The 12,922-nt window shown below is 57.0% G+C and overlaps 5 protein-coding genes across 5 annotated transcripts; 3 read left to right on the top strand and 2 right to left on the bottom strand.

Annotated features, from left to right (window-relative positions):
* Positions 1–898: 898 nt before the first annotated feature.
* Positions 899–2,310, top strand: P884DRAFT_241023 (uncharacterized protein; the record flags this gene model as incomplete). The annotated part of the gene is made up of 2 exons (XM_069440202.1): positions 899–1,504; positions 1,669–2,310. The coding sequence occupies exons 1-2, from the start codon at positions 1,022–1,024 to the stop codon at positions 2,308–2,310; spliced, it is 1,125 nt and encodes a 374-aa protein (XP_069299001.1). The 5' UTR covers positions 899–1,021.
* A 2,322-nt stretch (positions 2,311–4,632) lies between these two features.
* P884DRAFT_122304 (uncharacterized protein) lies at positions 4,633–5,915 on the top strand. Its single transcript, XM_069437160.1, has 4 exons — positions 4,633–4,788; positions 4,925–5,134; positions 5,199–5,510; positions 5,587–5,915. The coding sequence occupies exons 2-4, from the start codon at positions 4,942–4,944 to the stop codon at positions 5,739–5,741; spliced, it is 660 nt and encodes a 219-aa protein (XP_069299000.1). The 5' UTR covers positions 4,633–4,788; positions 4,925–4,941; the 3' UTR covers positions 5,742–5,915.
* Positions 5,916–7,557: 1,642 nt separating this feature from the next.
* P884DRAFT_197090 (phosphatase 2C-like domain-containing protein) lies at positions 7,558–8,952 on the bottom strand (the record flags this gene model as incomplete). Its single annotated transcript, XM_069438036.1, has 2 exons — positions 7,558–7,778; positions 7,815–8,952. 2 exons carry the CDS (start codon positions 8,950–8,952, stop codon positions 7,558–7,560), a joined length of 1,359 nt encoding a protein of 452 aa, XP_069298999.1.
* A 1,222-nt stretch (positions 8,953–10,174) lies between these two features.
* On the top strand, positions 10,175–11,496 carry P884DRAFT_328835 (uncharacterized protein). Its single transcript, XM_069445609.1, has 3 exons — positions 10,175–10,663; positions 10,726–10,854; positions 10,921–11,496. Exons 1-3 carry the CDS (start codon positions 10,553–10,555, stop codon positions 11,293–11,295), a joined length of 615 nt encoding a protein of 204 aa, XP_069298998.1. The 5' UTR covers positions 10,175–10,552; the 3' UTR covers positions 11,296–11,496.
* A 303-nt stretch (positions 11,497–11,799) lies between these two features.
* P884DRAFT_197476 (uncharacterized protein) lies at positions 11,800–12,745 on the bottom strand (the record flags this gene model as incomplete). Its single annotated transcript, XM_069438063.1, has 2 exons — positions 11,800–12,461; positions 12,568–12,745. 2 exons carry the CDS (start codon positions 12,743–12,745, stop codon positions 11,800–11,802), a joined length of 840 nt encoding a protein of 279 aa, XP_069298997.1.
* Between the last annotated feature and the right edge of the window lie 177 nt (positions 12,746–12,922).

The raw sequence follows: 12,922 nt of genomic DNA, 5'->3' as shown, positions 1-12,922 counted from the left end.
TATTGAAAAGCCCCTGAAGATCAGGCAGTCGGCCGGAGTTGGTACCGGCTGATTCTCCGTAGATACATGCCAGTGTTGGTGTGTACTGCGTATGTAATATCTCGCCCCCGGGCGATGATGCATGGGGCAGACCCCCTTTCCCTACAAGTAGTCCGTCCGTACGGTACATGTATGTACATACATACCTTACACAAGAAATGCACATACACACCTCCCCAGACATTGGGGGCTGCATGAGGTCATCGGAAACCCGGATTTAAGGTCCAATCGGCGGCAGTCTGCTCGCCGAGAGGCCATGCATCCTCTTTCCGTCCCTCATCAGAGGTCGATTATTCCGGCGGACCAGGTGCAAGCAAGTTGGGGGCCCCCGGGTGACTTGAAGAGGACCGTGGTCTGCAGCCGTATTTTGTCCAACCACAGCGGGTTTGGAGCCAAGTGCGTCCGGGGAGCTGCTGGCAGGGGCGAATTAAGGGCGAATTAAACGCGCACTACGGAGTAAGTTGCAACTTCCACTCACGAAGGTACTTACTTAACTTGACGTACCTTAAAAACTAAGGTTTGCCCTAATGAAGTTGGATTGGAGTGCGGGCCCCGCAATGATGCGCTGCGTGCGAACGTTGCGCTAAAACACACCCTGAAAAACCTCCGCCAAAAGGCCGTTATCGCATACTCTACACAACCTTCCAGGTTCTCCGCCGTCAGATCCACAAACGCGGCCGACCCAAAAATCCTCGGCAGGGTTGCGCGGTACATAGTGTACACTACATCAACCAAGCAAAAGGACCCATCATCATCAACAGGGAGCCAACGCCGGGCCCTGGCCTCTCCCGAAGTGGCGATAACGTTAAGTTCAGGTCACCGGTTTGTTTCCGGCCGTGCCAGCATATCTCAACGCTTCTTTTTTTTTTTTTTTTTTTTTTGGTTTGGTTTGGTTTGGCTTCGAACTGCTTTCCGGAGAGAAAAATCATCCGGACCCTTCCAAGTTGAACTACGGGTGTCGGAGGAGGGCCGGAAACAAAACATGGCGTTTTCCTTCTCCTTCGCAGGTGGCGACATAGAGGAGGAGGATCCTCGGCTCGAGGCCCCGGCACCTCCACCACCGCCGCCGGCGAGCGCCCCGTCGGTGGCTTCGCCGTCGACTGCCGGGGCGTTTCCCGTTCAGGGCAAGCCGCTGCTCCCGCCGACGCGGCACGGCCTCGAAGATCTGCTGTCCGGGTTGCCGTCCAAGATCGCCTTCAGCCTGCTGGACGTCCCGCTCGCCGACGGCCGCGTCCTCCGGCTGCCCCGGCGCGAGCTGTGGGACGTGCGCGTCCAGCTGATGGCCGAGGACGACGCCGACAACCCCTCCGCATCGGAGGCCGCCGGCCTTGGGGAGCACGACGTCAAAACGGGCATCTACGAGGGCGGCTTCAAGAGCTGGGAGAGCAGCGTCGACCTGGTCAAGGTGCTCGCCGCCGAGAGGGTGGCTGACATCTTGACACAAGAGCCGTGCGTCTTGATCGAGGTGCGATGATACTGGACTTTTACCGTCCCCCACCCCTCCCCTTCATCCCTTCCCCCCCAACCCCCAACCCCCAACCCCTCACCTCTCTCTTCTCCTCACCAATCCATCATCACGTTCAATCCTTTTCCTTTTTTTTTCCTGTTCCTTGCTGACCGACCGCACAGCTTGGCTGCGGCACAGCGTTGCCATCTCTCGCCCTCTTCCAATGGGCGTTGACCGAAAGGAAGAGCGATCAGAAGCAGCCCGTGGTACTCTCACTCGCTGACTACAACCCTACCGTCCTCTATCTCGTGACGTTACCTAATCTGGTCCTCACTTGGGCGCTGCAGCAGAGGAAAGAGGATGCCGTCGTCGAGGCGGCCTTCACCCCGGATGACGAACTGGAGCTGACGCCAGAAGTGCTGGACGCCTTCAGGCAGTCTCTGTCCTCCAACCGGATCAGCCTCTCTTTTCTGTCCGGAGCTTGGTCCCCAGAGTTTGTCCATCTCCTGTACGGCGCCGGCATCCCCGCTGGCGGACTCCCAGAGACAGCCAGGACGCTCCTGCTGGGGTCGGAGACCATCTACTCTCCGTTCGCGCTCGAGAGCTTCGCCGGCACTCTTCTCTCCATCCTGCAGCGCGAGCGCTCCCACCGCCCTGCCGGCCACGCGCGGGCTCTGGTCGCCGCCAAGAGGCTGTACTTCGGCGTCGGCGGCTCCCTGGACGACTTCGTCGACAAGATGCGCGGGCTCGGAGCCTCCGTCCGGACCCTATTCGAAGAGACCAAAGGCGTCCACCGCGGTGTTGTCGAATGCCTGCTCCCTTGATACATGTACACGGCTCGGAACAGCGTTCGTGCGGCGCTCAAACCTCGACGCCGCGTCGGCGAGCGTTGGGCAGGAGGCGGCAGACTACAACAACGACAACAACAACGCAGTTGGCGGTGTATCACCCCCCGGTCTACAAAAGTAGTTCCTTATGGCCTTGAGATTGTTGTGCCGTGCTCCTTCCCGACGATGCAATCCTCTCGAAGAGGAGGAATCTGTTTCAGAATACATCCTTGATGGTTGCCCGGCTCGGCCGCAGCCGCAATAATAAATAGGCTCCCCGTCTCGCGAACCGAGCACACCGCGCGGCCCGCAATGCGTGGTGACTGCGTCGCCCGAAGGGACGGTGACACCTTGGGCGGATGGGTTGAAGGACCTCGACTCGGGGAATACCAGCGAAACATGCTCCGCACCTCCCTCACAGCCGAGCTTGCGTCATCTGGCGCTTGTTTGGTGAACAGCAGATAAAACCTCGGACGCGAGCATCAAGCTGTGTGCCGATGATGCTCGCCTGCCGAGTTACAGATCTCTGGGGAAAAAAAAGGAAAAGGAAAATGTGAAATGTGACATTGTGTGGTTCGCGCCTTCGTTCCATTGTCGCACCACATGTTTGTTGGTTGTCGGTCGTTGGTTGTTTGCTAGTTGCATACGCAGCCTGTCTCGGGGGCGCAGCGCTACCTACCGAGAGAACGAGTTCTGGTGACCCGGGGTGGAAGGCCAAGATGCGGGGGCGAAAAGGACGCGACACCACTTGAGGCGCAGCACTCCAAACATCATGTATGAGCTCTGCAATACTGCGTACGCTACCGTACCTATCACGATGATTATGTGATTATGTCGATATTCGTGGTTACCACCACCACCACTTTTGGACTGTGCGACTCGAGCTGGGTCCCGCGCCTGAGAAAACTCGCCAAATCCGGTCAACGGGCTTCACAGCGTAGAAACGAGCCGTCTAACGCAAGCTGGACAGGACAAAGTGCCGTATTTTGTGTTGCATCACTCGCACTTCGTTCTCGTTTTCTTTTCTCGATCGCCGAAAACGGGCGAGTGGCAACCGTTGGCCCAGGGATGAGCTTCTCCGTGATTCCATCCGTCGCGCTCGTGTTCGCGCGCAGTCACGCGACCAAAAGAAGTGTCCTCGATTCGACATTCAATGCCGAACCCAATTCTTGATCGCCGACACCTCCGGCTGAACTTGGGTAATGTAATCCGTCCAGTACATGTCTTGACATGCTTGATGCATGTACTCTATATGTTGAGTACAGTACTTGTCTTGAAGAGCAGTAACTTAGGGTTTGCGCTAAGGTAGACTAGCAGCCAATGAAATCGGCTGAGTGGCATGAGATACTTTAAAGTGTACGGAATCCTCCGTACGGAACACAGACTCGACAAATTGCCATGACCATGCAGCTCTGTCTCGCAGCGAGATGAGAGACCCACATAGCATTCCAACCATGTGAGGAAGTCTACGGCTTAAGTTATGAGTGTACTCCGGACCACACTAGTTAGTTGTATGCACGATCTGTCGAAGAGATCGCTGGTAACTCGCCAGCATGGGCATACCATTTCAAACCAAGATTTAACTATGCGAGCATCAAACTTCACAACTTAGCGTCCGCAGCAGGCATCAGAAAGTTGGCACCCTCGGCCCTTTTATATTTCTGCAAGAGCTCTTGTGCAAGGCTGCATCCAGATAAGGTGCTTAACTAATAGTTATACTAAAGCGTATTAGTCCCAATACCATGCAAGCTGCGAGAGGTAGGAGGTCGCAATTTCCCGACTCGGCGCCGCACGCGCTAGTGTGGACTGGGAATCGCGGCCGAGCGCCCACGAACGGCGAGACCGCACTCGCGGTAGCTCTTTGCCGCTTGAGAATGCCAGGCAGCTCCAAATTGGCCAAGGAGGAGTTGAGCAACGACGAGGTTCCCGTGTAGATTACATTGTTAATGTTGGTACATAGTACTGTTGTGCCACAAATAAGGCCGCCGTTCCGAGTGACAAGAGAGACCTATCGAGAACCATCGAACCTCAATTCCAAGACCGGGACCCCGGCCAGCGTTCCTTGTCTAGCCCTGGTCGCTCAGAGCTTCCGCCACGCCGCTTCCCCATTGCAACACTGATCTGGGGTGCGCTAAACAGGCGATAATTCTTTCTAGGCGTCCTATTGGCGTGACCCGGGAGAGAAGTCACTCTCCCATGCCCTCATCGCGTTCCTACTACGGAGTACTCCGTAGTAGCTGCCCATTCCAGGTCGGCTATTTTGGGTCCAGACGTGCCGCCGCTGCCTTCTTCCTTCTTCCTCCCTCCCTTCCCCAGCCGTAGCTCGCACCACACATCCGGCCTGACTGGCATTTCTCTGCCATACTAATTAATACTATCCCAACTTCTCCACGGTCGTTCATCTTTGGCTTTTCATTCTCAACTAGACTAATTAATTACCGCATCGGCGCAGCCAAGTCACTTAGGCAAGCTTTGGTAAGTCGCGCCTGTCTGCTTTGCGGAGTTTCCCCGGCCTTTTCTCCTTGGGACAATCCGGTCCCGAATGAGTTTGTTCTCAAGTGCATTGACTCACCGCGGAAGGTCGTGCATAGCACTCGCTTTAGATATCAAGCATAAATCCGGTCCACAATGAAGCTCTCCGTCAGCACCGTACTCGTCTTCGCGGCCGCCGCGCTCGCCTTGCCCAAGTTCACCAACTCGGACTTCACCATCACGGAGGGTGAGCCCTTCACCTTGAAGTGGGCCGATGCCGAAGGTCCCGTCACCATCAAGCTCAAGACGGGTGATCCGGAGGACCTCAAGACGGTTACCGTTTTGACCAGTAGGAGAGCCCCCGCGTTTCCCAATGTTGGAAAGCAAGCCGAGTGGCTAACCCTAAGCTACAGCCGGCGAGACCGGTAACGAGTTCACATGGACCCCCACCGACCTGCCCTCGGGCACATATGCCTTTGAGATCACCGACGAGACCGGCGAGTCCAACTACAGCAAGCAGTTCGAGTACGATGGCACCGCGTTGAGCTCCACCTCGGTTTCGTCCACCGCGGCCAGCACTGTCACCAGCACCACCTCGTCGGTTTCGAGCACCTCCACCAGCGAAAGCACTAGCAGCGATAGCAGTACCAGCACCGAGAGCAGCACCAGCACCGAGACCGAGACTTCGACCACGACCACCTCGAGCGAGTCGAGCACCTCGACCAGTAAGTTTTACAGAACTGCAATTAATGAAAGAAATGAAATGCGCACAGCCACTGACCTGCCTTCCACCTACCACAGCCCTCACCACCAGCACCACCTCGACCGAGGCCCCCTCCACCACCCGCGAGAGCCAGCCCACCAACAACATTGCGGACATCAACGGCAGCCATCGCTTCGCGTCGCCTCTCGGCTTTGTCCTGGTCACCGTGGCGGCCCTGATCTTCTTCAACTAAAGAAACCAACCAAACCTGGGGCGAGGCGTTTCGGTGTTGTCGGCCATGAGCAATAGGAGATGATCCTAATGCCCTGTCCTCTTGGATGTTGTCTTCTTGTACATATGTTGTTTCCTTCGATCGTGCCGTGACTCGGGGCGCTGGGCCGTGTCGGTTTTGCACAAGCGGGGCTAAAGTCGGCCATTGGCCAACCCGGTGTTAGGGACCACGGCGTGGGTGATTTGGGGGGAGGTTTTTATTTGTTCTGGACCGACGGGATGAGTGCATATGAGGAGTGTCCTCGTGGTTGTTGGGAGCGAGAGGAAGGAAATCAGTCGACCGCTGTCCGCATAATGGTGCGAGTCTAGATGCCCTTGGTCATGATCCCTTTATCTGCCGAGATGTATGCGTTTTATACGCATGCATATTACGAAAGGAAAGGGGCCTATGCCATTGGCCGCTCGCTGTACCTACTGGTCATGATTTGGGTGTCTGTGTTCGGGTTGTGTGGCATGACATGCGCAATAATATAATAGTATTAGCGTCTGTCAGGGGAAAATAGTACCTGTTGCTGTTGGCCTGATGGTTTTGGGTGACGTGATACTGCTGCGGTGGTCAGTCCCGGTCCTCTGCCGAATCCTCATTCCATCGGGAACCTGCAGATCCCGTTTCCCCAGGCACATCCACTCGCGAGCGTGAGAGAGACTCGTGCATCATGCCAAAAGTGTGGGGTGCAGCTAACCTGATGCTTCTCTGTGTCGCACAATGACGCACCCGTTGATATGAAGTGTTCCTGCCAACGGCAGGAAAGCCGGTGTTAGAAGAACCCGTTGAGGAAAATAGACAGTGGCTTTTGTTTGGATCGTCTACTAAGTTCGTTCCCGTCCGGTAGTCGTAGTCGAACGGGAACCAATTTCTTTTCCTGGCCGGCATGACATCTTCAGCAAAGTGACCGGAGCACACGGATTATTGCGTGTATATCATGTACAGTACATACAAAAAAAAAAAAAAAAAGGTAGGCAGGTAAGGTAGGTAGGTATGTACGGAGTGGTTCCCAGAAGCTCGTGCCCCCATACTGCTCATCCTCCGAGAAGAACAGAGAGGCTTAATCACAACTTCGAAGCTCCGTGCAAGCTTCAATCAACTTCCTGCTTTTAGGGCATGAACTCGCTCGGTACCGCACCTGACTCTCGACAGCCCCCGAGATCGATTTGTAGGCATCACAACCGTGGAGGTGAGACCGATGCGGTGCCCGGGGGGGGGGGGGGGGATTGGCTCTATGTTGAGCGCTCTCTCCCTTGCGTCCCTGAGGCCTAGAAAGACGCCGATGTTCAATTATTCGTTCGATGGTCATAGCAGCTATCTTTTTTTGTTTCGCGCTTGCTCGTGTTCGCACGCACGCGTCTTGAACCCGCACAATATCGCAGCCCCGCCCTCCCGCCTTTTTTCTATCTATGCCCGACTATCCTCGACTAATCACGCATGCTTCATCATCAAAACGATATCCTGGTTCCTTGTCGAGCGCCGTCTCCCGGTCGGGTCTTGGCCTCGCGTAGGAAATGGGTAGACCCCTGGCTGGCTTGGCCGATGTGAATCGACTGACGCGGAAACAAATATGATCTATAAACGCCCGGTAATGCTCGGAACTCTCTTGCGTAGAACCAAAAAAAATCTTTCTTTCCTTCCTCGTCCCATTCCCGTGTCCTATTACTATTCGAGGTCCGAGGTCAATATGCGTGACCTGAACCAACATACCGCTGACCTCGGTAGGCAGCAGGCGTGTGTAATTCCTGCCACGCGGCCCAAACGGGCTTCGCGCGCGCCGGATGATATTCGGTCAGAGCTTCGCCTTGGGGGCTGCTGCCGCCGCCGCCGCCGCCTCCTCCTCCGACACGAGCACCACCACGGCGCAGATGTCGTCCTCCTTGCCGCCGTGCCACGCCTCGTGCGGGTAATACTTCTTCACCTCCTTGGCGAAGGGGCCGTCCAGTTTCTGGTTAACGCTGGCGGCTTTGGCAGCGCCGACGATCTCGGTCGCCAGCATGCTCTGCAGCGTCGCTGTGTTGGTGCGGTAGGGGTGCTGCTGCTGCGAACCCGCTGAGGACGTCGTGTCCGCCGCCTCGCCCGGCGCGGTGTACGGCCGCAGGTCCGGCGCCACCTGCACGCCCCGCTCCGTGGTCGCCCACGCGCCCGCGCGTGCCATGGTCCGGCTGACGATGCGCAGCACGTCCTGGTTGAAGAGGTTGTCCCAGAGGCCGTCGCTCGCGAGGATGAGGACGTCGCCGTGGCGCAGGCGCAAGCGCGTCACCTCGGCATCGCGCGGTTGGTCCATGAGCTGGGCCCCGCCAAAGGCCGCCGCCCGCAGCAGCATGCTGGGTGGCACTACACTGAGCTGGTAGGGTGTGTTGAAGGCGTGCGTCTGCGGCTCGCTGAAGGCGTGCACGCCGTTGAGCCGGAGGAGGATGAAGCCGCTGTCGCCCAGGTTGGCCACCTCGAGGAGGCCCTCGGCCGTGAGCAGCCCGACGATGGCGGTGCTGCCCCCGGCCTTGATCGCCGGGTCGTGGCAGACGGCCTCGTACCCCTTGTGCATCAGCTGCCGCGCCGTCAACGGCTTGCCCGTGGCCCCCGCAGTGGCCGTCGCTGCCACGGCCGCGGCCGCCATGTAGTCGCAGAACGCATGGGAGAAGTCGGCTGGGTCGACGCCGCTGTCCATCCACCCACCCACGCCATCCGCTACGCCCAGCGCGACTTCGCCCGGGTTCGCGCCCAGGCGGCTCACGAAAAAGGCGTCTTGTCCCGACTCGGGCCGCGAGGCCTTCCCTCGGCGGGCTTTTGGTGGCTGCACCCGGTGGTAAGGGTTGAATTGGAAGACGTGGGTCGAGGGGTCGAAGGCGCGGCCCTTGGCGATGTATGAAGCCGCGATGTTGTAGACAAACTTGGTGCTCGCCGACGGCGTAGACGTGGAATATCGAGCTTGAGCGGGCATTGGCGCCGAGGGGGCAAGGAGCTTAGGAGGTTTGGGCCTTTGCCACCCGAACGCTGGTATGGCTCCGGCAGTAGTCCGTAATGTTGGTCCAGGCCGTGATTGTTGAAATGCTGGGGTGGAGCCGAATGAAGCTATACCGACGACTGCGCAACGTACTCTTGCCCTAGCTCTAACGCTGGAGACTGACGAGGACGAAGGACGGCATGGTATGGACAGCACACGGGCTGCGTTGACAGTGTGTGCCATTTCGTGAGGGAAACGAAGTCTAGAAAGAAAGAAAAAAACAAAAAAAAAAAAAAAAAAAGGTAGGAGGGGGGGGACGGTCGGTGGTCCTGCGCAGCCCTTGCTGGCCACGCAAAGGAATGGAGGCTTAAGTGGACGGCTCCCTCTCGCAGAGCATCACGGACACAGATTTAACTCAGCGATCGTGATCGCGGTAGAAGGTCGGGCGGGGGCCGGGCAATCCACGACATCGGATCCGCCGTTGCGCGCAGAGCTTTGTTCCCCAAATTCGTCCTTAGTTCGGCCGTTCAACGCCGAGGATCGCGGCGCGATGGAGAAGAACTAATCCTTCCTCCCCGCTACGATATTATGTCACCTTGCCGATGGAACCAGCCGTGAGCTGCTGCTGGCGAAATTTCATGCACAAGGTGGATACCTTGCTACCACTCTGTTCTTCGGGTTCCCGCTTCCCTCCGGTTTGGATCGGCTGCGCGACGGGCTGGCCCATGCACGCTCGGCCGATTGGCGAAGCAGCGCTATCCGGCTTGGGATTGGTGCCTTGCTGTTTATTGCTCCATGCTGGGGCGGAAAAGAGCTGCAATATTCGCTTCTCTTGGCCAGCCTGCGAACGCCTGCACGTGTAATCCGTACATCCTTACAGTATAACGTGTTGTGTATCTCATTATATATCCCCCCATTCCACTACACTTCTCGTAAATGCAGCACGCTGGGCATGTACTGTATGTACTTCATACATCAGGTACTCCGTACATACATGCAACTAACCTCTTGGATACCTCGTGTTGTGTCTCTGCCTCCTGCATATTCTTCTGTAAGAGATGTGTCAGGTATTAAAGTTGTCGTAGGGATATTCTACGTACAATACACTAGTGTAGTAGCGAGGCAAGAAGGGCATGGCCACTCATCCAATTCAATAACTCAGCCGAGGTCCTCATCCCATCTTGTACCTCAGAAGCCCCTTACACGCTCCTGTCGCCAACATCGCGAGTAGGGGCGACAATGACTATTAACTAAGTAACCACAAAACACTCAGATCGCCTTCAAAGTTCCACATCTTGTGCCAACCTATGCGCGGCATCCAGCCTGCATCACTCAGGTTGTCAGGCGCTGAAACGCTGGTGCTATCATGAAACTCGGCCTTCGCCCTCGCTACCCCCACGCCACTGCCGTCTCATGATTCGAGTGTTGCTCGTTATTAAAGTAATTGGACGACAAGGGTCGATATGCGACACGACTGGTTCGCACATTGAAGGTGCCATCCCTCCGCGATCGACACGGGCCCAATTGCACCCGGAAACGAATCTGTGCGAGTTATTACGTGCAAGTGTTCCCTAGCAGTTTTATGTCCCGCGCCTACTCAGTCGAGTAGAATACTCGACCAGAACATTCATCTTGCCCAACTCTTGGCATTTCTTGTTTCTTGTCTAATCTCGCATACTCTCGTTGATTCTCTAGAAATTCAGATATCCCAAGCAATCAGGCTGCGCCTTCTTTTACTCTCGCTCCGGACCCGATTCCACATTCTTATCATCCGACACCTTCACTTCCACCACCAAAGCCGTGAACAGCCCGGGGTATCCGGGCGCTGCCTCGCTGCCCAAGCATGGCTCCGGCATTCACACGCCTCCTTCGTCGGCAATACGAGGACTGCACGATCACCGAAGATGGGTACCTCGACGGGGACAATTGCTATATCCCTTTTTGGGCTACAAGAGTAGGTGACCATCTTAACGGCCCTCGGCAAACCTCAAGATCTGGAGGCTAACCTTGCCGCAGACAGGTGTCATCGTCAAGTGGTCGCTCTTCCTCGGCATCATAGCCCTCATCATCCTCTACTTCCTGGTTGCCTATATACACCTTAAACAGAGGTTACGGAAGGGGCTGCCACCTCTCGGGTATCACCGAGTGCGTTCTCCCCAATGCTCCTCCCATGGAACCGGAAACATTGTTAACATTTGGAATCATGTCTAGTTCCTCGTTTCCCGCGTAACGCTTGCCCAAGTCGATCCTCGCTACCGACCTCCCCCACCAAACAACTTTACCTACGACCCTGCCGAGCGGTACTACTACGACATGTATGCCATGCCGCCGCCCGTTTACGACCCTAATGCGCCACGGCCGCCCAAGTACGAACCTCCAGCCAACTCCACGAAGGTTGAGCCCAACCAGCCGCAAGGGGCCCAACAAGGTCAGCGCCAGGCTGGGGAGTCTGCTGCGTATGAGCCACCGCCTGGTCCGCCGCCAGCTCCCAGCCAGCCTCAGGACGACTATGCACCGCCACCAGGCCCGCCGCCGAATGCTGTCCAGCCTCCGAGTTCTGCTAATCCCAATGCTTCCCGGGACTGAGAGGAAAAGTAAAAGCGGGCTCCAATGCACAAGACGAGCGAAGTGTCAGAGCCGCAGCAGTAACTCACTGGTCGGGAAAACAGTGGCGGTCCGATTTGGCCTTTAAGAGAGGATCAGTGGAGTGAATTGGACCAGCTCTGGACGTTGACAGTAGCAGTAACCCTCCGGCGTCGGACTCAGAAACGGAAGTACGCATCCTGCATTGCTTAGAAATTAGAGTACAAATGACCGAAAGGCCTGAGTAGTCCTGGAAGGATTAGAAATATCCCTCCTGAAACGGGAAAGCAAAAAAAAAGTAAAATTCAATATCCAAGAACTCCGAGTGTCAGCAAAGTGGCCGACATTGCAAGTCTTACCCCCGGCCTGAACGCCGCGCTGAAAGCAAACCGTTCCATGATGCCCCTTAATTCTTCCGTGCCCTGCGTAAGCTCCGAAAGAAAGATGATGAGTTCCATCCCCAAGCAGTCCGACGTAAGCGAATGATGCATTCCCCCCTTTTCAGTCTTAATCAAGTTCCATCGCATCGGGATCTTCAGCCCTCTGTAAGCCCGAAAACATGTCGGCGTCCACGGGCGAAGGCGAAGTCGCAGGCGTGGCTGCATGTCCCGAGGCCCTCAGCGGCTGAGCGGTCAAATCCGAAGCTGTCAGACCCGACACCGGCGATGACGAGATGGCCCCGCCAGCATGCGGCACGGCCGGCACCTCGCCGCCAGCCCTCGCTTGCCGCTCCCGCTCCCGCTCGAGCCGCTGCCTCTCCCGCGCCCTCTCCCGCGCCTCCATGATCGCCTTTCGGACGCTGTCCTGCTCCTCGGGAATCGAGATGGAGCTGGGCACCTGGTACAGCACGAGCTCCTTCCCCGCAGACGACGACTCGTCCGGCCGGCCGGGATTCAGCACGCGCGTGGGGATGCGCGTGTTGCGCAGGTGCTTCTCGATGTCGGGGAGGAAGACGAGCTTGCCCTCGTCGGCGCCGTCCTCGTTGTCCGACGAGGAGAGCTCGTCGTCGATGTTGTAGATGTACACTTTGTACTTGGTGTCGTCGAGCTGCATCTGGCTGTCATCCTGTAAGGCATGCTTGTGGCGGCGCGAGCCCTTGGAGGGAGCGGGTTGCGGGGGCTGCGAGTCGGGATTCTCGACGGGGACGTAGAGCTTCTGGCCGGATTGTTCTGGCGAGAGTGTCTTGGTTAGTTGTGTTTCTCGGACTTCTTGTAAATAGATTTGTCGGGGGGGGGGGGGGGGGGGGGGGGGGGGGGGGGGGGAGGCCGCTCATACCGAGATTCAACAAACTCATCCGTTTGGAGAGGCGTTCATTGTTCTCCGGCGGAGCTTCCGCCTTGCGTTTGCGAGGGCTTTTCGGTGGCAATTGTTGCGCTGCAAAGTGCCCATGATTGAGGTGATGGTGATGTTGTTGTTGTTGGCGGTGGAAGTGGTCAATGCCGACTCCGTCCATCTTCAGGGGTGGTGGCGCACAAGGTTCTCGGTCGCCAGCAGCTCGGTTTTTTTTTTTATCTGTTCGGTAGGTTCCCTTCTCTTGTTGCCACTCTCCCCGTCTTACTCGTTCAGCCGTCTGCGCCAATTGCTCCCTCTGCCGCGCTGCCAGCTGCAGGGGCCGGGAACGCTATGGATA

The sequence above is a fragment of the Thermothelomyces heterothallicus genome (genome assembly GCF_042370625.1).
Source record: "Thermothelomyces heterothallicus CBS 202.75 unplaced genomic scaffold P884_scaffold_7, whole genome shotgun sequence".
In the NCBI taxonomy this organism is placed as follows: Eukaryota; Fungi; Ascomycota; class Sordariomycetes; order Sordariales; family Chaetomiaceae; genus Thermothelomyces; species Thermothelomyces heterothallicus.
Note: the sequence above shows the minus strand (reverse complement) of the source record. Positions and strands in the feature narration are given on the sequence as shown.

Bases quoted from the DNA above. Each gene is read 5' to 3' on its own strand.
- P884DRAFT_122304 (XM_069437160.1), top strand. From the start codon at position 4,942: ATGAAGCTCTCCGTCAGCACCGTACTCGTCTTCGCGGCCGCCGCGCTC. The intron at 5,135-5,198 runs GTAGGAGAGCCC...CCTAAGCTACAG, and splicing joins GACGGTTACCGTTTTGACCA to CCGGCGAGACCGGTAACGAG. The intron at 5,511-5,586 runs GTAAGTTTTACA...CACCTACCACAG, and splicing joins CGAGTCGAGCACCTCGACCA to CCCTCACCACCAGCACCACC.
- P884DRAFT_328835 (XM_069445609.1), top strand. From the start codon at position 10,553: ATGGCTCCGGCATTCACACGCCTCCTTCGTCGGCAATACGAGGACTGC. The intron at 10,664-10,725 runs GTAGGTGACCAT...ACCTTGCCGCAG, and splicing joins TCCCTTTTTGGGCTACAAGA to ACAGGTGTCATCGTCAAGTG. The intron at 10,855-10,920 runs GTGCGTTCTCCC...AATCATGTCTAG, and splicing joins CACCTCTCGGGTATCACCGA to TTCCTCGTTTCCCGCGTAAC.